Here is a 20914-nt window from a genome sequence, read left to right as displayed (position 1 = left end):
CCTGCCCCGTCCACGGGGCGGCTGCAGGGGGGGCAGCAGCGGCGGCTCCCTCAGGGTTGCTCCCACGCAGGTCAGAGTGGGACCCACGCAGCCTGGAAGCCGGCGACCTGTCACCTAGATCCTGAGCTCAGTCTCGGGCCGGGTTGGGCGGCAGTCGTCGCGGGCGCGGGTCCTCCAGGACCTCAGCCTTGGGGCCCAAGGGCTTTTTTTTTTTTTTTTTAAGATTTTATTTATTTATTCATGAGAGACACACACAGAGAGAGGCAGAGACACAGGCAGAGGGAGAAGCAGGCTCCATGCAGGGAGCCCGACGTGGGACTTGATCCTGGGTCTCCAGGGTTATGCCCTGGGCTGCAGGCGGCGCTAAACCTCTGCGCCATTGGGGCTGCCCGGCCCGAGGGCTTTATGTTCCCTTAGGGACCCTTCAAAAAAGATTGTATTTATTATTTCAGCGAGAGCGAGAGTGACAGACAGAGACAGAGTAAGAGAGAGAAAGCGAGAGGGAGAGAGAGCGACAGCGACAGAGCGAGAGAGAAAGCGAGAAAGGGAGAGAGTGAGAGTGAGCGAGAGCGAGGGAGAGCGAGACCGAGAGAGAGAGTGAGACAGAGAGCGGCAGAGAGCGAGAAGGACAGAGAGAGCGAGAGGGAAAGGGAATGAGAGAGAGCAAGAGGGAGAGAGCGAGAGTGACTAGCGACAGCGAGAGACAGTGAGAGAGCGAAGGAGAGAGAGGGAGAGAGCGAGAGAGCAGGAGAGCGACAGCGACAGAACGAGAGAGAGCGAGTGTTGAAGGCTCCGGGGTCGTAGGCTGTGTCTCTCCGCTCACTTCTGGCCGCGTGGCTCTGCTGATAGCTCATAGGCCACGGGCCCAGAGTCCAGGCTCCATTAAAGGCAAGCGAGAGAATTAGGGGCGATGGCACTGGTGGGGCTACACAGTTGAATACATCATTTTGTTTTTAAGTCTACTTCTTTTTTTTTTTTTAAGTCTACTTTTTTTAATAAGCTCCACACCTACTGTGGGGCTTGAACCCATGACCCCGAGACTAAGAATCTCATGCTCCCCTGACTAAGCCAGCCAGGCATCCTCGAGGATGTATTTTTTAAAATTCGTAGAACCAGGCATCATAAAGAGTAGACATAAGTAGTAAACTAAACTTCACAAAAATGTGATCCCAGGTTTGAAGACAAAGGCTTTGATGATGCTCAATAAAGGATACAGAGCTGGGCAGCTCAGCCTGACACAAGGGTCCCTGAATCCCATTCAGAGCCTCTGGCCGTTAAAAGCTGGGATGTGCAGCCTTGAGGAGCACTCCGTCCTCCTGGAACTGATGAGGATGTCCACGACCCTCCAGAATAGGACAGAAGCTGGAGCCGTCACCCTCGTGCTGACACAGGTGACGGTGTTGGAGCTGTTTTGTAACCATTTCCTGCAGGGTTTTATGGGGTGTGTGGAACACTCAAGACACTATTTATTTGACTTGCAAGAGTCATTCAATAGTCTAAGAATCTCTCCTTAGTCAACAAAACAAGAAGACAATATCAGCAAAGCTGTAGAAGATTCTTTTTTTTTCAAGATTTTATTTATTTATTCATGAGAGACACAGAGACACAGGCAGAGGGAGAAGCAGGCTCCTCACAGGGAGCCTGATGTGGGACTGGATCCCCGGACCTGGGATCATGCCCTGAGCCAAAAGCAGACGCCCAACCACCGAGCCACCCAGGGTCCCGCTGTAGAAGATTCTGAACAACCATCATCCAAGGAGATACATGACATTTGTGGCACCGTCCATCCCACGACAGGGAAATACCCATTCTTTTCAGATAGATACGGAGCATTCACCAAGACAGACCATATTCTGCATCAGAAAAGAAAGTTTAACACAGTTTTTAAAAGAATGGAAATCATAAAAAGTATGTTCTCCGATCACAAAGGAATTAAATTAGAAACAAACAGAAAGGGGTCCCCGGGTGGCTTGGCGGCTGAGCATCTGCCTCAGGTTCAGGGCGTGACCCCGGGGTCCTGGAATCGAGTCCCACATCAGGCTCCCTGCACGGAGCCTGCTTCTCCCTCTGCCTGTGTCTCTGCCTCTCTCTCACTCTCTCTCTCTCTGTCCCTGATGAATAAATAGCTAAAATCTTTTTTAAAAAAAGAGAAACAAAGTTAACAGGGAAATCTCCAAAAATTTTGGAATTAACGCAACCTTAGAGATAATCTATGGGTCAAAGGAGAAGTTGGAAAATATTTTGGAAAATGAAAATACATCATATCACAATTTTTAAAAAAAGATTTGTATTTATTTATTTGACAGAGAGAGTGTGCCGGCAAGGAGCAGTGGTACTGGGCAGAGGGAGAGGGAGAAGCAGGCTCCTCATGGAGCAGGGAGTCTGATACAGGACTCAGTCCCAGGACCCTGAGATCACGACCTGAGCCGAGCCAAGGGCAGAGTGTTCACCAACTGAGCCACCCAGGTGTCCCCATCATGTCATGGGTTGGAGCTAAAGCTATACTCAGGAAAATTCATAGATTAACTACTTTGCTTAATTTGAAAAGAAGGATGGTCTCAAATGAATGCAAAGTAGATCCAAAGAAGAAATACGGCACGATCCTATTGACTGATGCAGAAAAAAACACCTGACAACCATTCAACATGCACTCGTGATAAAAGTGCTTAGCAATCTAGAAATAGGAGGAACTTCCTCAACCCGAGGAAGCACGATGAAACCCCGCAGTGGGCACGATGCTTCAAGATGCAAGGCTGAGCGCCTTCCACCTGAACTCCGGGACAAGGTGGGGGGGCTCTCTCCGCCCCATTCAGCGCTGTGCTCCTATCACCCTAGCCAGCTCTAGCCAGTGCGAGCGAGCAATAGGCAACACGTAACAATAGACACCCAGGTTGGACAGGGAGGAGGAAACCGCCCCTGTTCACAGACAACATGACTGTCTAAGTAAAACCCCAAGGAAACTACGAAAGCTCCTCGAACTAGTGAGTCAGCTTAGTGGGAGAGCAGGATACAAAGTTGACGATAAAGCCCAGCACGAATAACTGGAAGCCAAAAGTAAAAAGTAAAACACAACACCATTTACAACAGCTGTAATAACACATGAAATATATAGAAATCTGACGAAACATGTATAGGGTCAGGGCGCCTGGGTGGCTGAGTCGGGGAGGCATCTGCCTTCGGCTCAGGGCGTGGTCCCAGGGGCCTGGGATGGAGCCCCAGGTGGGGCTCCTTGCTCAGTGAGGGATCTGCTTCTCCTCCCTCTGCCTCTCCCCCACCTTATGTGCACATGTGCATGCACTCTCTCTCTCTCAAATTTTTTAAAAGGCTAAAAATTGGGACACCTGTGTGGCTCAGCAGTTGAGTGTCTGCCTTCAGCTCAGGGCGTGATCCTTGAGTCTCCGGATCGAGTCCCACGTCAGGCTCCCTGCATGGAGTCTGCTCCTTCCTCTGTCTGTGTCTCTGCCTCTCTCTCTCTCTCTGTATGTCTCATGAACAAATAAATAAAATCTTTAAAAAAAATAAAACTATAAGTTAAAAAAATTAAAAGTTAAAAATGTTTTCCCCTCATAAAATGGGAGAAAATATCAGCAAATTACATTTTCAGCAAATGACTTGTACACAACATATATAAAGAACTCTCAGAGCTCAACAATTACATCAGAAGAAAGAAAACTCCAGATCAATATCCCTTATAAATATATATATATACGAAACTCTTCAACCAACTATGAACAAACCAAATCCAGCAGCATTTTTTTTAAAGGATTATGCACTATGACTATGACTAACTGGGGATTTATTCCAGGAATACAAGGGTAATTCAACAAACAAAATTCAATCAATGTAATACATCACATTACTAGAAAGAGGGGGAAACCCATTTAATCAACTCAACAGGTGCAGAAAAAGCATTTGATGAAATCCAATACCCTTTTATAATAAAAAAGACTCAATAAACTATGAATAGAAAGAAACTTCCGCAACATGGTAAAGGACATCTATCAAAAACCCACAGCAAACACCACACTCAATAGTTGGGAGACTGAAAGTTTTTTTTTCCTAAGATCAAGACAAAGACAAGAATACCCAGTTTTGCAGCTTCTCTTCATCATGTGCTGGAAGTTCTAGCTAGAATAATTAGGCAAGAAAAAGAAATAAAAGGTACCCAGAATTGGAAGGGGATAAGTAAGCTATTTCTATTCGCAGATGACATGGTCTAAGGCATAGAAAATCCAACAAAACAAAACCCTACTACAGCTAATAAATACATTCAGCAAAGTTGCAGGATATGAGATCACTATATTTCTCTACGGTAGTAATGAACAATCCAGAAATGAAATTAAGAGGGCAGTCCAGTGGCCCAACGGTTTAGCACCACCTTGGGCCCAGGGCGTGATCCTGGAGTCCCGGGATCGAGTCCCATGTCGGGCTCCCTGCATGGAGCCTGCTTCTCCCTCTGCCTGGGTCTCTGCCTCTCTCTCTGTGTCTCTGTGTTTCTCATGAATAAATAAATAAAATAAAAAAGAAATTAAGAAAATAATTCATTTGTAACAGCATCAAAAAGAATAAAATACTCAGAAGATGACCCTCTAGGGTCCCCTCGGTCTTCGGGAGCTCTGTAGTATCACTCAAACTTTACTATCATTCAATAAATTTTCTTTGCTGCCCACCAAAAAAGTAATTAATTAAAATACTTAGAAATAAATTTAAGTGGGGCATCTGGGTGGCACAGTCAATTGGAAGTCCAGCTCTGGCTTTCAGCTCGGGTCATGATCTCAGGGTCATGTGATGAAGCCCCCAAGCTGGGCTTTTTTTTTTTTTTTTTTTTAAGATTTATTTATTTATTTATTTATTTATTTATTTATTTATTTATTCAGAGAGAGAGACAGACAGACTCCACGCAGGAAGCCCGATGCGGGACTCGATCCCGGGTCTCCAGGATCACACCCCAGGCTGTAGGCGGTGTTAAACCACTGCGCCACCAGGGCTGCCCCAAGCTGGGCTTTATACTCAGCTCAGAGTCTGCTTGGGAATCTCTCTCCCTCTCCCTCTGCCCCTCCGACTTGTGGTGTCTCTCTCTCTCTCTCTCTCAAATAAATAAATAAATCTTAAAAAAAAAAAATTTAACCAAGAATGTGAAAGACATGTACACTGAAAGCTACGAAACATTGCTGGGGAAAATTAAAGCTGACGATGTTCATGGCTTGGAAGACTTCATATTGTTACGATGGCCTTTCAAAACCCTGTTGGCCTCTTTTTTTTTTTTTTTTTTTTTTTTAAGAAATGTTAAAGCCAACCCTAAATTCGTATGGAAGGAACCACAAATAAAACAATCTCGAAAAAGAAAAAGTTGTAGGACTCACAGCTCCTGATTTAAAAACTTACCACAGGGGCGCCTGGGTGGCTCAGTGGTGGAGCCGCTGTGACCCAGGTCCCCGATCGAGTCCCACATCGAGCTCCCTGCAGGGAACCTGCTTCTCCCCCTGCCTATGTCCCTGCCTCTCTGTCTCCCATGAATAAATAAAATCTTAAAAAAAAAAAAATCTTTTGTGCATCAAAGGTCACTATCAAGAGAGCGAAAAGAAAACTCACAGAATGGGAGAAAATATTTACAAATCACGTATGTGATAAGAGTCTAGTACCCAGGGGCGCCTCGGTGGCTCAGTGGGTTCCCCGCAGGGGAGCGGGAAGGAAGGGGGGCCAGGAGGGTAGGCGCGGGCACAGCTGGAGGCCTGAGCCTGCGCCCTGAGTCACTCCTGCTTGATCGATCCGGGGTCAGGTCAGGCTTTTAAAAACCAGTACTGATGAAATCCTTGACCAGAAAGTGCGAACTAGTAAGTGAAGTTGTAAACTAGTAGTTCTTAAAAAAAAAATTAAAATTAAAATAAACTAGTTCTTGTGTTAAACTTTACATTTACTTCTTAAAAGATTGTATTTAAGTTTTTATCTATTCATTCATTTAAGTCCTCTCGACACCCAACCCGGAGATCAGGAATCGCACGTCCTATCCACCCAGCCCGCCGGGCGCCCCAAACTTTACATTCATTTACAAAGAGTCAGTGGGACGCGCTCCTGCCCGCGCGGCCCCTCGGCTCCGGGCGCCCTCCCCGACCCCCGCGGGCCCCCAGCCCCCAGCCCCCAGCCCCGAGGGGCGCCGACGCGGCGGTGCGGGCGGGAGGCCAGCCGGGCCGACAGCTGGGGGGGCGGCCCTGACCTTCCCGGCGATCGATGCGGCGCGGCCGGGCTGCGCGGAGCCGGGCGGGGAGCCGGGCGGGGAGCCGGGGCGGTGCTCCCCCCTCCCGGGCGCTATAAAGGGGCCGCGCTCGCTCCGGGCGCCGCCGCCTCCGCTCCCCGCGCCCACCGCCGCCCACCATGGCCCTCCCGGCCCCGCCGCTGCTGCTGCTGCTGCTGCTGGCGCTGCTGCCCTGGGGCCCCGCCGCGCTCCCTGCGCCCCGCAGGTGAGCCCCGGGGCCGGACCCGCCCCGCCTCGCCCCGCCCCCGCCCAGCCCCGAAGGCCCTGACCGCCCTCGCCCCTGCACCTCTCGCCCCTGCACCTCCCGCCCCTCCGCCCCTCGCCCCTGCACCTCTCGCCCCTCCGCCCCTCGCCCCTCCTCCCCTCGCCCCTCGTCCCTCGCCCCTCCGTCCCTCCGCCCCTCCGCAGGGCCCCGCGGCACTCGGACGGCACATTCACCAGCGAGCTCAGCCGCCTGCGGGAGAGCGCCCGGCTGCAGCGGCTGCTCCAGGGGCTGGTGGGGAAGCGCAGGTGAGGGCTGGGCGGGGCGGGGCGGGGGGGCGGGGCTGGGACCGGGTCTGGGGGCGCCTGGAGGGGGCAGCCCCAGAACTAACGCTGGTGGGGCGGGGGGCAGCGAGCAGGACGCAGAGAACAGCACGAGCTGGACCACGGCCCCCGACGGCCACCTGTGCCTGCGCTGGCCCGACTCGCCCGCCCTGCGCGCCTGGTGAGCACCGGCCCTGAGCCCGGGGCGGGGGGTGGGGTGGGGGTGGGGGTGGGGGCGCGGAGGTGAGGGGCGCTGGTGACCCGGAGGCCAGCTTCCCGCTCCCGCCTTACCCGCTGTGTCCACAGGGTGCCCCTGAGGGACCCCCTGGATCAGGCCTGGGCTCCCCAGCCACCTCCCGGAACCGGGTCTGGGGCTTCGTTTTCGGAGCCGGCCATCCCTGCTGCCCAGGTGACACGGAGGAGGCCTTGAGGGAGAAGGGACCTGCCACGGCCGCCGCCCGGAGCCGACTGGGGCCTGGACGGGAGGGGGCAGGGGATGGGTTGTAATTGTCACCAATAAAGAGAAATTGAGACCATGGCCTTCTGAGCTCCCTCTGCGCCGTCCCCCAGGGCGGGGCTGGCAGGACCAGGCGACCACAGGCTCCAGGACTGTGGCCACACCCAGTGCCCTTTACACCTGGGAGCCCGTGGGGCGCCTAACCTCCCTTCTGTCTCCTGTCCTGTCGCCTGAGCTCCCCAGAGACCCATCCGCATCCCTGCCAGCTACTCAGCAAACATTCGAGGGCTCTGGGGGGGGCACAGGACACCTGCCCTGGAGGCCCCGTGTCACAGTGCCAGCCAGTGGGGGGACCTGGGGGGCAAGGAGGCTCAGGCCGGGCAGGAAGAGGTGACGGGCACGGGTGCCACCAGGGGCCCAGGAGTGCACCCCAGGGGGAGGCCGCGAGCCTGGCTCCTGCTCCAGGCTGTGTGATCTGAACCTGTGCAGAGGGGGATGACACCCCAGGGGAGCCACAGAGGCGGTGCTGACACAGGCAGGGATGAGGCCAGGAGCCAAGGGCAAGGAAGCGGAAGGGCCACACCCCCCACTGTCCCTGCGTGGGGGGGGGGGCCTCTCCCCTGCTGCCTCGGGCTTAGGGGCCCTTGGGGTAGGGCAGCAGGGGCCAGGGCCCAGGAGCCTGCCAGGGACCCCTGAAGACTCGGGCTCCCCACTAAGCTCCCAGCAGCCTCCAGAAGCACTGCCACCCCCATCCCTGCCCTTGGAGGAAGTGGGGTGTTTCCAGCACAGGCAGGGGCGACCCCAGGATACAGACTGTGCAGGGAGGGGAGGTGGGCCTGGAGGGAACACCCAGGGTCTGACTTGGCTCCAAGATGATTCTGGAAGGAGAGCCCAGCGGAGGGGCAGCTGGGGCTGGGAGGACGGGTGGGTACAGCAGACACGGGAGCCAGGCCTGGGCCCCCAACACCTGCCCCGGCTGCGCCCACCCAGCATGACCCAGGCCCTGCGCAGGCCCATGTCGCCCCGAGCCGGGAGCCCCTGTGGCCATGGCCCCTGCACGTGGCCCAGGGCCGGTGGGCAACCACGGGACGCCCCCTCCGGGCAGCTGGCCAGGCCTGGGCAGGCGGCCCGCGGGAGCCCCCCTACTGGAGGCCGAGGCCTGTAAAGGATCACATCGTGGGGCGGTGCCTGGCAGGGCAAAGGTCGCCCGCTGAGCCGCCACCCGGCAGCCAGCTGCGCACAGGGTCGGGCGGTGCGGCCCACGGAGATGGGGGCTTGGGCCCTGCTGCTGCCGCTGCTGGTGGCCACGGCGCGGGCCCAGGGTACCTGCGGGTGGCAGGGGCAGTGGAGGTGGGGGGGGGGCGGGGGTGGGGGGCGGGGGGCACTGAGCCTTCCCCTCCTGCTCTCCAGTCTGCGCCGTGAGCAACAACATCTTCGAGGTCCAGGAAAACACGATTCAGAGCGGGCCCCTGGCTCACGTCGATGTCCCCACGGGCCAGCAGGTGACCCTCGGGTCGTCGTCCACCCCCTTCGCCTTTCGGATCCAGGGGACTGAGCTGTTTCTCAACGTGACTCCTGACTATGAGGTGCAGACGGGGGGGGGGGGGGGGGGGGCGGGGGGGGGGCCCCCGCACGGGGCAGCTGAGCGGCGGGCGCGCTCCTCAGACCAGGGCTGTCCCGAGCTCGGGGTCCGTCTGCTCGGGGTCCATCTGCGCTTCACTGGGCGCCCCGCCCCCCCATCATCCACGGACCCCTCTGGGGCCTCCAGGCTTGGTGACGCCCTGGCCCCAAGGGGCGTAGGGCGATTAGGGGCTGGAGCTGCCCCTGGACTTAGCGTGGACGTCGGGGACCCTGGTGACCACCCGGCCCCCCTCTGCCCCCCAGGAGAACACCCTGCTGGAGGCGCACCTGGAGTGCAAGAGTGGCAACACCGTGGTGAGTACCCCCATCCCCTGCCCCTGGGTCGCCGCCCCCACCCTGTGACATCACAGCTCTCAGGTTTGGACCTCTGCACTCTGTTCTGACTGGTCCAGGGCCCCGCCCTGGGGACCTCACCCTGTGCGGTTTCCAAGTGTCGCTCCTGGGCTGGCGCCCCCACTTCCTCCCGCCCAGACTGCCCCAAGGTGCAGACCCCCTAGCACAGAGGCACCTCACCCAGCCGGTTCCCTCGCCCCCACCCCTTCCCCATACCTCTCTCCCCCGCACCTCTCAAGTCCGTGGGCTCTGCCTGAAGCTGGACTCCAGACCAACCAGGGCCTTGGCCACCAGCATCTCCCTTCCGGAAACTTCCAGCTGGCTGCTTGCTCCCCTCCCGGCCTCGGCCAGTCCAGTCTCAGGGCAGCAGGACCATTGGGCCCAGCCAGTAGTGCATCCCTTCCAGCGCCCCTGCTGCTCTCCCGCTCAGAGGCAAGGCTGAACGCCCCGGGCAGCGGGCAGCGCCGGGTGCCCGAGCCCCAGGCCGCTCCAGCTGCCCTTGAGCCCTCTCCCCAGACGCGCACCTGCCTCCTGCTGTCGCCCCTCGGCCTTCACTCCAGGACCACCTTCTCAAGGGGCCCCTGACCACTCTGTCCTGAGCTGCAAGCCCGGCCCCCACGCACCTGCCGGCTTGCCCACGGTCCCCGGTCCTTCCGATTTTGTCGTCATCTGCAAAGGGACTCGTGGGTGTCACGTGACCCCTGATGCCCGCCTTCCCCACAGTCACGGAGCCACCAGCAAGGCCCACCCAGCGAGGACGCCGGCTACTTCTCTCCAGCATCTGCTCCTCCGGCCCTTCCTCTCTAGTGTGTTTATTGAAGCAATCTCTCCCCGCAACGTGGGCCTGAACTCCCACCCCGAGATCAAGAGTCGCCCCCTCCTCCCACTGAGTCAGCCGGGTGCCCCTCCCGAGCCTCTTTCAACATATGGGTTCCCCTTCCTCTCTTCCTTTCTCCTCGAGAATTATTTTTGAAGCGATTTGCTCATTTCGCCATGGTTCTCACCTGGGATTGGCAGCGCCCCAGCCCGGCCGGTAGCCAAGGCCTTCGCCGAGCACCTGCCGCCCCCGGGCTCGCGGCAGCCCGTGTGTGATGCAGGGTGCTCAGGCCGTGTCCCCGCAGGTGACCCAGCTGAGGGTGATTGTGTTTGTGCTGGACGTCAATGACAACCCACCCAAGTTCCCCTTTGAACTCAGGGTGGAGGACGTGCCTGAGGTGAGAGCCGGGGGGCGGGGGGTGAGGGGCCGGAGAGCAGGGCTAGTGGCCTGGGCCTTGGCCTGGGGGACCAGGGGTCGAGGGTGTAGACACCACTCCCCTCCATCCCCAGGACAGTAAAGTGAACACCACTGTCATCCCTGAGACGGAACTGGAGGCTCAAGATCCCGACAAGGGTGACGTCTTGTTCTACACCCTCCAGGAGGTGACCCCGGTCAGTGTCCCCGACCCCCACGCCAACTCCGAACCCTCCCGTCAGGCAGCCCCTCTCCGTGTCCCCCAGGGTCTCAGGCTGAGTCACAACCCCCCCCACCCGCCTCCCCAGGGCGCCGGTAGCTTCTTCTCCTTGCTGGGCACCAACCTGCCCGCCCTGCGGCTGGACCGGCCCCTGGACTTCTACAAGTGGCAGAGCATGAGCCTCCTGCTGCTGGTGCGGGTGAGCAGGCAGGACGCCCCCCGCTGCCCCCAGCCCCCACTCGCAGGCCTGACCGTTGCTGCGCTCCCGCAGGACACACAGGAGGAGAACGCCCAGCCCAGCCACACGGCCACAGCCACCCTGGTCCTGGACGTGCGGCCCGCCGACCTCCGGCCCCCCTGGTTCCTGCCCTGCGCCTATTCAGACCTTTACGTCTGCATCAACGCCGAGTACCAGGGGGCCGTCCCCACAGGCCACAGACTGGTACTGGGGGTGGGGGGGCGGGGGGGAGTGTGGGCTCGGGGCCCTGCGGCCGGGCCAGACCCCCCGGGGACCCGCTGAAGTGGGCCGCCCGCCCCGAGAGGCACCCCAAGGCGCCGGGAGCAGCAGGGTGGATGCGGGTTCCAGGCCCCCACGGTACCGAGGGCGTGTACCGAGCGCAGCCTCAGTGTGACGGCTCCCTGTCCCTCCTGGGGCCGCCGTCGCTCAGATCAATCCAAGGTCTTCGCGCAAATTCACCCCTATGGGGTGTGCTCAGCAGCCATGTGGGGAACAGGGTCTGCACTGGGCCCCGCTCGGCGGCCCCAGGTGTCTCCCCTGTCCCTGCTCCTGCAGCCAGCCCCCCTCATCCTGCATCCCGGGCCCATCTACGCCGTGGATGGGGATCGGGGCGTCAACCAGCGTGTCCTCTATAGCATCGTGACAGGTGAGTGCGTGCTGGAGCCCTGCCTCTGCATCCTGGACCCAGGGGGACTTGCGCGTGGGCAGAGCCAGTGGGGGCCCCAGACCTCAGGCCCCTGGACGGAGCGAGAGGCCTCACCTCCCCCCATCTTCGCAGGACAAGACGATGGCACATTTGCCATCGGCGCCGACTCAGGCAACCTCACCATGACCAGGAGCGTCCCCAGCCCAAAGACCTTCACGCTGCTGGTCAAGGTGGGCGCCCTGGCCTGGCCTCCATGGGGCCGGGGCTTCGAGGACCTGCTGGTCGCTGAGGCCTCCCCCACCCCCAGGGTGAGCAGTCAGACGGCGCCCGCTACTCCGTGACCTGGGTCACAATTGAGGCCCGAAGTGCCACCGGCAGCGTGCCCCAGTTCCTGCAGAGCCGCTACTATGGCACCGTGGCGCGCAACTCTGCAGTGGGCGTGGAGGTCCGAAACGCAGCCAGCCCCTCCCTGCCTCTGAGGGTCTGGGCTCAGGACCCCGACTTTCCGGTAGGCACCAGCCCCTCTGTGGGGGGGGGAGTCAGGGGGCAGCCTGGGCCCAGGGCTCACTGTGCAGTGTCCAGGACCTCAACTCCGCCATCACGTATCGCATCACCAATAACACCAACTTCCGGATGGATGGCGAGATCGTGCGGACCGCCGCCCAGCTGACCCAAGAGGGGGTCTCCTACGCAGAGGTAAGGGTGGGGGGCACCCCCAAGGGGGGGCGACGGCGGGGCCTGCGAGGGACCAGCCCCGCTTCTGCTCCAGGTTGAGGCCATGAACACCGTGACCGCAGGCACCGCCCGCTCGGTGCTGGAGATACAGGTGCTGGAGCCGCAGGGACCCCCCCCCACAGGTGAGCCTGGCTGCTCAACCCGGCGGGGGTGGGGGCTCCCTGGGGCAGGCGTGCTGGACAAAGGCAAGCCCGGATCCTGTCCCTGGCCCCCCAGGTTCCTCAGGGCCCCCAGAAACCCCCACACCCCCAGGGGCTGGAGGAACCACCAGCCTCTCGAGCAGCACTACCTCGGAAGCCCCCAGGCCCCCAGGGCCCTCCCAGGGACCCTCTACGACCAGCCCTGGGGGGGGCGCTGGCCCACATCCCCCCACAACCACAACTCTGAGGCCACCAGCCTCATCTACGCCCGGGGGGCCCCCCAGTGTGGGAACCAGCACCTCCCTCCCATCAGCCTCACCCAGCGGGGGCTCAACACCAACACCGGAGCCAGGAACCTCTCAGCCGCTGGCCCCTGACCCCAGCAGGACCCCCCAGCCCTCAGGTAGCACCTCCCGCTTGCCCTAGTCGCCCTCGGGGTGGTCCTGGGGGTCCCGGTAGGGCAGAGTCCACCTGGGGTGGCCCAGCACGACCACGCTGACCGTGAAATCCCGAGGCAGCCTGCTCTGGGTCGGGCAGACACAGGCCCTGGGCGCCCCCGACTAGGCAGGGGGGAAGGTGTCCGGAGCATGGGGCGGGAGCCAGATTCGGGGTCCGGGGGACCCCGCGATTCCAGGCCTTCCGTGTACTGGCCCCAGCGCTGCCTTCATGGCCTTCCAGGGTGCCGGACCCCTGGCTTCCACTGGGAGCTGGTGGGCACTGACACCCGCCCGCCCGCCCTGCCTCCTGCAGCGCGGCCTCCCCGACGGCCCCTGGGAGCAGCCAGCTCCTCGGTCGGGGGGTGAGTAGTGCCCTTCTCCGGAACCTCAGCTGTCACGTCAGGGGGTGCGGAGCCCAGGGCGGACGGCGGGGGTGCCGGGTGCCCGCAGTAGCCGGTGGCCTTGCCAGCAGGACCGACTGAGAGCCAAGCTGAGGACCGGCGCTTCTCCGCGGTGGACATGGCCGCCCTGGGCGGGGTGCTGGGCGCGCTGCTGCTCCTGGCTCTGATCGCCCTCGTTATCCTGGGCCACAAGCAGTTCGGCCGGCGGCTCAAGTGCTGCTCTGGAAAAGCCCTGGTGAGGCCTGAGCAGGCGGGGGCAGCATCGAGGGCCCACGGCGGGGGGGGGGGGGGGGGGGGGCGGGGAGGGGGGAGGGGGTGGTAGCGCAGGAGGGAGGACGGGGGGGGGGGGGGGGGGGGACGTCCCAGCCCACGGAGTGCGGAGGCCAACCCGGCAAAGAAAGGAAGGACCAGCCCGAGGCCCTGTACCCCTGGGACGGCTCCGGGGACAGTCCCAGCCCCAGCCCGGCTGGGGCCTGGGTGATGCCCTGACCGTCCGGTCTCCCCGCCAGGACCACCAGGCGCTCACCTTCGACAACCAGGCCTTCTCGGACCCCCACGAGGCCAACTGGGCGCCGGCTCCGCGCGCCTCCCCCGGCCCCACGCGGGCGGGGCCCCCCGAGTCCCCCAAGCCCCCCGAGCCCGCGCCCCAAGAGGCCTCTGGCTCCGCAGCCGCGGGCCCTGCCCCCGGCGCCCCCGAGGCGGCCCGGGATGGAGGCAGCCCCGCCGCCGTGAGGTCCATCCTGACCAAGGAGCGGCGGCCCGACGAGGGCGGCTACAAGGCAGTGTGGTTCGGGGAGGACATCGGGGCCGAGGCCGACGTGGTGGTCCTCAACGCGCCCGCCCCCGACGCGGCCCGCGCCCCCGACTCGGGCAGCGAGCACAGCGGCGACGGGGACGACGAGGACGGGGAGCCCGGCGGGAGCTCCACCTACGTCTAGCCCGGCGCCCCCCGCGCCCCGCGCCCCCCCCGCCCCGCGCCCCCCGCGCACAATAAAGGCACGATGTCCAAGCTCGGCCGCGCCAGGGCGCCCAGAGCCGCCACCGCAGGGGAGGGCGTGGCCTATGCGTCCCCTCCCCCGCCCCCGCCCCCCCCCCCCCCCTGCAGCTCCGCGTCCCGCTTCCCGTAAACCACCTGCCGCCGCGGGGCTTCCCGGACTGGAGCCAGCTGGCGGCCCAAGTTCCTCTCCCGGTGTGACCGCGGCCGCACCCTGCGCGGCGGGGGCCCCCCTTCTTTGCCTGGGAACCGAGGGCCCCCCCTCGGGAACACTACTCTGGAGGGCGAAGTCCCGGGCCTGCGGGGCGCAGCGGCCGCAGGGGAGACAGAGCCCCTCTGGGGGCCTCCTCAGGGGGGGACCTCCCTGACCCTCGTGGGTCCTCCGCTCCGTGGGGATGAAAAGGCGTCCCCAATGCCCTTCCAAATGTCTTATTCTAAGGGGCATGTGAATGTTCTTGTCTGGATAATTCTCATTAAGAATCCAAAAGCCGGGCAGCCCCGGTGGCGCAGCGGTTTAGCGCCGCCTGCAGCCCAGGGCGTGACCCTGGAGACCCGGGATCGAGTCCCACATCGGGCTCCCTGCATGGAGCCTGCTTCTCCCTCTGCCTGTGTCTCTGCCTCTGCGTCACTATGAATAAATAAATAAAATCTTAAAAAAAAAAAATAAAAAATCCAAAAGCCACCGAGTGGGGGCGCCTGGCTGGTTCCATCTGTTCCCTGGGGACACTGGATTTCTGCTCAGGTCGTGATGTCAGGGTCCCAGGATACAGCCGGGGTGGGGGTGGGGTCCGCACTCAGCGGGAAGTCTTCTTGGGGACCCTCTCCCTCTGCCTGCCCCCGCCCCCAGCCCCCCAGTCTGCAGCTGTCTCTCAAATAAATGAATCTTTAAAAAAATAATCATCCCAAGAGGCCGCCTAGATAAGCATCCCACTCTGATCTCAGCTCCGTTTTTTTTTTTTTAAGATTTTATTTATTTATTCATCAGAGACCCAGAGAGACGCAGAGACATGGGCAGGAGGAGAAGCAGGCTCCTTGCGGGGAGCCCGATGCGGGACTCGATCCCGAGCCCCGGGGTCACGCCCAGAGTCCGGGGCACTCCCGTCTGTGGACCGGCCAGTGGGCTCCACTCTGGGCCCCCTCTACTTAACACTAAAAGAGAACCTGAACTATAGGGCTGCCACTTCCCCCACGCCCTCCTTCAACACCCACTTTCCTGGAAAAAAAGAAGAGCCTGGTTCTGTGTGGGGTCTTCAGCTGAGGCCCCGGTTGGTTGCCAGGGGCCCCCTGGCCCGTCCGCCTCTGTGGGGGCGGGGTGCTCCGAGCCTGCGCTGCCGCCAGCACACGTGGGAACCTTCCGCCGCAGCGCGAGACGCCGTCGGCTGCACCTGCGGCCGCGGCCCGCCCCCGGCTCCGCCCCCGCCCCCGCCCCGCCCCCCGCCGGCCTCATAAAGGCGCCGGTCCCCCGCCTCCCGGCGAGACGCACCTCCCCGCCCGGAGCCCCGCCGCGCAGGTGCTCGGAGGCCCGGCGCGTGCAGCGCGGGAGCAGCCCGGGCGGCGACGGGCCCGCGGAGCCGGGGCGAGCCCGAGGGCAGGGGTCGCAGCGCCGGGGCCCCGGGGCCCGGGGCGCGAGCGCGGAGGCCTCCCCGCGGCTTAGGTTTCGCTTTCCCGGGCGCGCGCGGTTTCGCTTTCCCGCCCCCGGGCACGCCCGCGCCGGCGTCGGTGCCGCTGTGGTCCCCGCGGGCCCCGCCAGCGCCCTCCCGCCCGGGCTGCGCCGCCCGCACCTGCGATCGCCCGCACCTGTGCTCACAGCAGCGCCGCGGCCGGAACCGCACACCCGGGCCGCGGTGGCCGTGAGCCCGCAGCAGCCCGCCGAGCCCGCCTCCCGGGCCATGGCCGTGCCCGCGGACAGGTGAGCGCCCGCCCGCCGCGGGGGTGCGCGGCCACCGGCCTCGCCCGCACCCTGACCTCCGGCCGCCGCCCGCAGGGGGGCCCCGCGCCCGCTCTTCGCAGACTGGCTCCTGGGGGAGGTGAGCAGCGGCCGCTACGAGGGCCTGCGGTGGCTGGACGCCGGCCGCACCCGCTTCCGCGTGCCCTGGAAGCACTTCGCGCGCAAGGACCTGGGGGAGGCCGACTCCCTCATCTTCAAGGTGGGCCACGGCCGGGTGGGCAAGGGGGCTGCAGGCGGTTGGGTCCCAGGCTCACACCTTCCACGCCTCCCCAGGCCTGGGCGGTGGCCCGAGGCAGGTGGCCACCCAGTGGCGGGGGCCATGACCAGCTGGCCTGCGAGGCCGCGCTCCGCGCCGGTTGGAAAACCAACTTCCGCTGTGCCCTGCGCAGCACCCAGCGCTTCGTGATGCTCCAAGACAACTCCGGGGACCCCACTGACCCACATAAAGTGTACGCACTGAGCTCCGAGCCGGGGTGCAGAGGTGAGGAGCCCCACGGGAGGGCCGCCGTCAGGGAGCTGGGCGCTCAGGCCCGACACTGTGTGGCAAGGGCGCTGGGACCTCACTGTACCAGAGCACATCCCTGGGGCAGGCTCGGGGTTCTGAGACAGACCTGGGAGAGGCAGGTGCCAGGTGGTTGGGGACGGCAGGGAGAGCTGACTGGGCCTGCTGGGGAGGATTAGTGGTGGGGCCACCCTGCTCTGAGGGCCTACTCAGGGACACACCGTGTCCACTCCAGTCTCACTCCATTCTCCCTCAGGAACTGCAGCGATTAACCATGAGGAGAAGGCGGGTGAAGACGCCCCACCGCTGATGGTAAGCCGGTTCTGCCCCCAGTGCTCATGCTCCCAGGTGGGGGCTGCCCTCCCCCCTGGGGCTGGGGAGCTGCTTATGCTGGCCCTGTCTTCCCTGCAGGGTGGGCTCCCTAGGCCATGCCTGGGAGGAGATGCTGGCCAGAGGCTGGGGCACAAGCTGAGCCCTGAGCCCTGTGCCCCATGCGCCCCTTTGGGCCAAGCTGGCAATGCCGAGGACCTCTTGCTCCAGGCCCTACAGCAGAGCTGCCTGGAGGACCATTTGCTGGAAGCTACATGGGTGGTGGATGCAATCGCCCCAGGCGCTCCTGGTGAGGCTGGCCGGATGGGGGTGCTCTGCCTTGCAGGGCTGTGTGTGTGTGTGTGGGGGGGGGGAGCAGGGAGGACAACACAGTCCTCGTGGAGGGAGGAGGATGTGCAGTACAGGTGGTGCGAGCCACAGCTGTGCCCATTGTCGTGCTGCTCAGGCCCAGAGCTCCCTGACATGGAGCCATACCAGCCACAGGCAGCAGAGATAGCCCCAAGCCCTGAGCCCCAGGTCCTGCACCAGGCCTGGATGACAGGTGAGAGGAGCCCGTGGGAGTGTGAAGGACGGAGGGCTTGGGGTGCCAGGTGCCAGTCAAGCCCTCCTTTCCTTCCAGATGCAGGCCCAGCCTCAGAGCCGTGGCAGCCCCCCCAAGAGGTGGAGCCTTGCGCCCCAGTGGCAGGGGGGCAGGTCCTGGCCAGGACCGGCTGCTCACAGCCAGGACTGCAGGCAGAGCTCAGGGCCCTGGATGTGACCATCATGTACAAGGGCCGCACGGTGCTGCAGGAGGTGGTGTGGCATCCAAGCTTTGTGCTCCTGTACGGGCCCCCCAGCCTGGCCACCAGGGCCACTGAGCCCCACTGCGTGGCCTTCCCAAGCCCGGCCAAGCTCGCGGACCAGAAGCAGCTTCACTACACAGAGAAGCTGCTGCAGCACGTGGCCCCTGGCCTGCAGCTGGAGTTACGGGGGCCGGGGCTGTGGGCCCGGCGCCTGGGCAAATGCAAGGTCTACTGGGAGGTGGGAGGGCCCCTGGGCTCGGCCAGCCCCTCCACAACCCCCCGCCTGCTGCAGAGGAACCAGGACACCCCCATCTTCGACTTCAGTACGTTCTTCCGAGGTCAGTGACGTGCCCGTCCCAGGGCCGACGCTGCCCCGCCCCCTCCCATCCCACGGGGCCCTGCTCACCAGGTCCTGTTCTGCAGAGATGGCCGAGTTCCGGGCTCGCCGGCGTCGGGGCTCTCCATACTACACCATCTACCTGGGCTTTGGGCAGGACCTGTCGGCTGGAAGGCCCAAGGAGAAGAGCCTGGTCCTGGTGAAGGTGAGGCACGGGGTCCTGTGGGAAGGCCGCGTGCAGTGCCTGGCCGGCCTGCCGACACCTTCCCCCCCGACCCTGCAGCTGGAGCCGCGGCTGTGCCGGGCGCACCTGGAGTACGTGCAGAGAGAAGGGGTGTCCTCCCTGGACAGCAGCAGCCTCGGCCTCTGCCTGTCCAGCTCCAACAGCCTCTACGAGGACCTGGAACACTTCCTCATGGAGGTAGAGCCGCCTGCCTGAGCGCCGGGCTGCTCTCCCAGCCAATAAAAAGGACTTGAACCGATGCGTGGTGTCCTGACCAGGGGCGGGCGCTCAGAGGGCAGCATAGACTGAGGCCCACCCTACTTTCCTGGGGCCCGGGGAGGGACGCCACCACGCTTGCACGCACTCCCACTCAGGCCTCCTGTGCAACCCGCTCTCCTCTGTCTTCACCATGAAGAAACAGGCCACACGCTTTAGAGCCAACAAACTCTACTCAAAGAATACAAAACGCTCCTGGCAGGTGTGCTGGGGGGTGGGCACCACGAGCGGCCGACCCAGCTCTGCGCAGGGCCCCGCCTTCCAATCCAAGCACTGCGCTGCCTGCTGGGAGGCAGCAAACACGAGCGTTCTTTACAGCACACGACAGCGAAGCCGGGAGTGGCCTTCCCTTATTACACAGGGCAGGACATCGGGCACCCGTGAGGGGAGTCGGGGGCTCCTTCCACCCCCCAGGCCCCTCCTGATCACCAGAGGCTTCACCTTTAAAGTACTGAGTCAATCAAGAAGTTTCTAAAGATAATCCATTTTTGATAAATTAGAACAGAATGGAAACAGTGTATATCTATAATATACATATAAAAAAGTCCAGTTTTAAACTGTAAGCAGGCCTGGTGCACAGAGCAAGTGTGATCACAGAACCCTGAATGCAGGAGTGCTGGCTGGGTGTCTTCAGAGTTTTCTGCTTCTGCCACTCTCAACAGAATTGCTCGGGGACGGGGGGGGGGGGGGGGGGGGGGGGCCGGTGCCCCCTGCTCTCCCCACCCTCAGCTCTCAGGGCCCTGGGCGGGCGCCTCCTCGCCAGCCTCGGCCCTGCGGTGCCTGCGCATGTGTCTGTATTTGTCCACATAGGCCTTGACCAGGTTGCCCACCTTCACGGGGTTGATCTCTCCGCTCTTGCTGTGGCATATCTGGGGGGAGGGGAGAGACACAGATGATCCACACGTCCCCACAGGGACCATAGGGTACAGAGCCCGACATCCCCTGCTGTGCCTGCCTCGCACGGCGGCTGAGGGTCCGTCTCCCAGCCGGAGACTGTGGCCTGCGAGCCACGGATTTGGCCCTGACGCCCTGGGCCTGAGAACCGTTGGTGTCTCGGGCTCCTGCTTTCCCACCTGCAAGCGTGGTGCATTACGTAACTTCTGTTACTTTGCCCACGGAACAAGCGACAAAGCGCGGTCCCGTCCCCTCCCAAACTCCAGTGCTTACCTTTCCCAAGCACCTATGAGCTACTGGGACAGGAAGACGGAAGTGGCCTCTGGCTGCAGCCAGGATGTGACCATGCTGCCCCGGCCCCCGCCCTGTCCACCCACACCCACCTTCTGTACCGCCTTGCGGAGAATGTCCTTGTACTCGTCCTTCGTCACCTCCCTCTTCTGGTAGAAGGGCTTGATAGCCAGCTTCACTTCCTCCACTGCCCGCTCCTGCATGTGCAGCTTCTTCATGTACTAAGAGCAAGGACACACGCGTGTGACCGCCCCACTTGCACACAGGGCTGCACATGGCCTGGCCCCGAGCAGGGAGGGCCTGTACTCACCTCCTCATTCTTGGCCTTCTCTGCGGCAGGCCTGGGAGTGGCCGTCTTCTCCTCGGAGTTGCTGGCGCCAGTGGAGTGGCCGGCTGGCTCCGAGGCCGTGGCCAGGGAGGTGGGCACGGGGGCCGGGCTCTGTGCAACCCCACAGCTGGCCAGGGGCAGGCTCCCCTGCAGGATGAACTGCACCGTGGGCTGGCCGGCCGGTGCGTAGGGTGGGAGGCTCACGGGCAGAGCTGGGGCGGGAGGCAGGTTGGACGTATAAACCTGGACGAAAACACAGACAGCTTAGGGTGGTGCTCCCACTTCCGGCCCCACAGCAGGAGCAGCCCTGGCCAGAGAGGGAAGTCCCTCAGCCCCAGCCTGGCACAGCCCGTGTGGCTGGGCGCCAGACCACGTCCCTTCGGCCCAGGCACCCACCTGAGAGGGCTCAGCGTCGGGGAAGCCAGACTCTGGAAGCGCATAGCCGGGGGGAGGGGGCTCAGAGAAGGATGTCTGCTGGAAGCCCACCGAGGGGCCCATGTCCTCTGCTTCCCAGACCCCTTCCCGGGGCTTCTGAGGCCTGTGAAGCGGCGTCCCTGAGGGCCAACACAGAGGAGGTGGGTGCTCTGTGGCCACTCTGGGCCAGAAGCTGCTTCCTGGCTGAAAATTCCAGAGGAGCATCCCAGCAGCAAGGACCACAGGCCAGGCTGCAGCCACCACCCTGCCTCACGGCCTATGCTGCCACCCAGAGAGAAGACCTCCCAGCGGTCACCCGGGGCCATCTTCACACACAC

The 20914-nt window shown here is 62.5% G+C and overlaps 4 protein-coding genes across 13 annotated transcripts in view; 3 read left to right on the top strand and 1 right to left on the bottom strand.

Moving 5' to 3' along the window:
- Window positions 1-6131: 6131 nt before the first annotated feature.
- SCT (secretin) lies at window positions 6132-7308 on the top strand. Its single transcript, XM_041722555.1, has 4 exons — window positions 6132-6458; window positions 6662-6763; window positions 6867-6959; window positions 7085-7308. Exons 1-4 carry the CDS (start codon window positions 6373-6375, stop codon window positions 7206-7208), a joined length of 405 nt encoding a protein of 134 aa, XP_041578489.1. The 5' UTR covers window positions 6132-6372; the 3' UTR covers window positions 7209-7308.
- A 1136-nt stretch (window positions 7309-8444) lies between these two features.
- On the top strand, window positions 8445-14888 carry CDHR5 (cadherin related family member 5). 7 transcript variants are annotated; one of them, XM_041773781.1, is made up of 15 exons: window positions 8445-8557; window positions 8646-8821; window positions 9120-9170; window positions 10331-10423; window positions 10536-10637; window positions 10749-10859; window positions 10932-11102; window positions 11454-11544; window positions 11677-11774; window positions 11852-12052; window positions 12127-12240; window positions 12314-12401; window positions 12733-12822; window positions 13329-13492; window positions 13767-14888. In XM_041773781.1, the coding sequence occupies exons 1-15, from the start codon at window positions 8503-8505 to the stop codon at window positions 14193-14195; spliced, it is 2034 nt and encodes a 677-aa protein (XP_041629715.1). In that variant the 5' UTR covers window positions 8445-8502; the 3' UTR covers window positions 14196-14888. The 7 variants fall into 7 exon arrangements, with proteins under 7 accessions (XP_041629715.1, XP_041629714.1, XP_041629713.1 ...); XM_041773780.1 differs by having other exon boundaries at window positions 13326-13492; XM_041773779.1 differs by having other exon boundaries at window positions 12496-12822.
- Window positions 14889-15445: 557 nt separating this feature from the next.
- Window positions 15446-18632, top strand: IRF7 (interferon regulatory factor 7). 3 transcript variants are annotated; one of them, XM_041773787.1, is made up of 9 exons: window positions 15446-16160; window positions 16236-16398; window positions 16473-16680; window positions 16958-17013; window positions 17113-17320; window positions 17477-17572; window positions 17651-18151; window positions 18237-18355; window positions 18434-18632. In XM_041773787.1, exons 1-9 carry the CDS (start codon window positions 16141-16143, stop codon window positions 18587-18589), a joined length of 1527 nt encoding a protein of 508 aa, XP_041629721.1. In that variant the 5' UTR covers window positions 15446-16140; the 3' UTR covers window positions 18590-18632. The 3 variants fall into 3 exon arrangements, with proteins under 3 accessions (XP_041629721.1, XP_041629722.1, XP_041629720.1); XM_041773788.1 differs by lacking the exon at window positions 17477-17572; XM_041773786.1 differs by having other exon boundaries at window positions 17477-18151.
- A 171-nt stretch (window positions 18633-18803) lies between these two features.
- The window catches only part of PHRF1 (PHD and ring finger domains 1), a 28908-nt gene continuing 26797 nt past the window's right edge, over window positions 18804-20914 (bottom strand). For both annotated transcript variants that reach the window (XM_041773776.1, XM_041773777.1), the window contains exons 16-19: window positions 20559-20716; window positions 20145-20405; window positions 19927-20055; window positions 18804-19518 (exon numbers count right to left, since the gene is read on the bottom strand). In XM_041773776.1, coding sequence (XP_041629710.1) covers window positions 19375-19518; window positions 19927-20055; window positions 20145-20405; window positions 20559-20716 — 692 coding nt within the window. In that variant the 3' untranslated portion in view covers window positions 18804-19374. The remainder of the gene's footprint in view (window positions 19519-19926; window positions 20056-20144; window positions 20406-20558; window positions 20717-20914) is intronic.

This window comes from Vulpes lagopus, chromosome 11 (assembly GCF_018345385.1).
Source record: "Vulpes lagopus strain Blue_001 chromosome 11, ASM1834538v1, whole genome shotgun sequence".
NCBI lineage: Eukaryota > Metazoa > Chordata > Mammalia > Carnivora > Canidae > Vulpes > Vulpes lagopus.
Note: the sequence above shows the minus strand (reverse complement) of the source record. Positions and strands in the feature narration are given on the sequence as shown.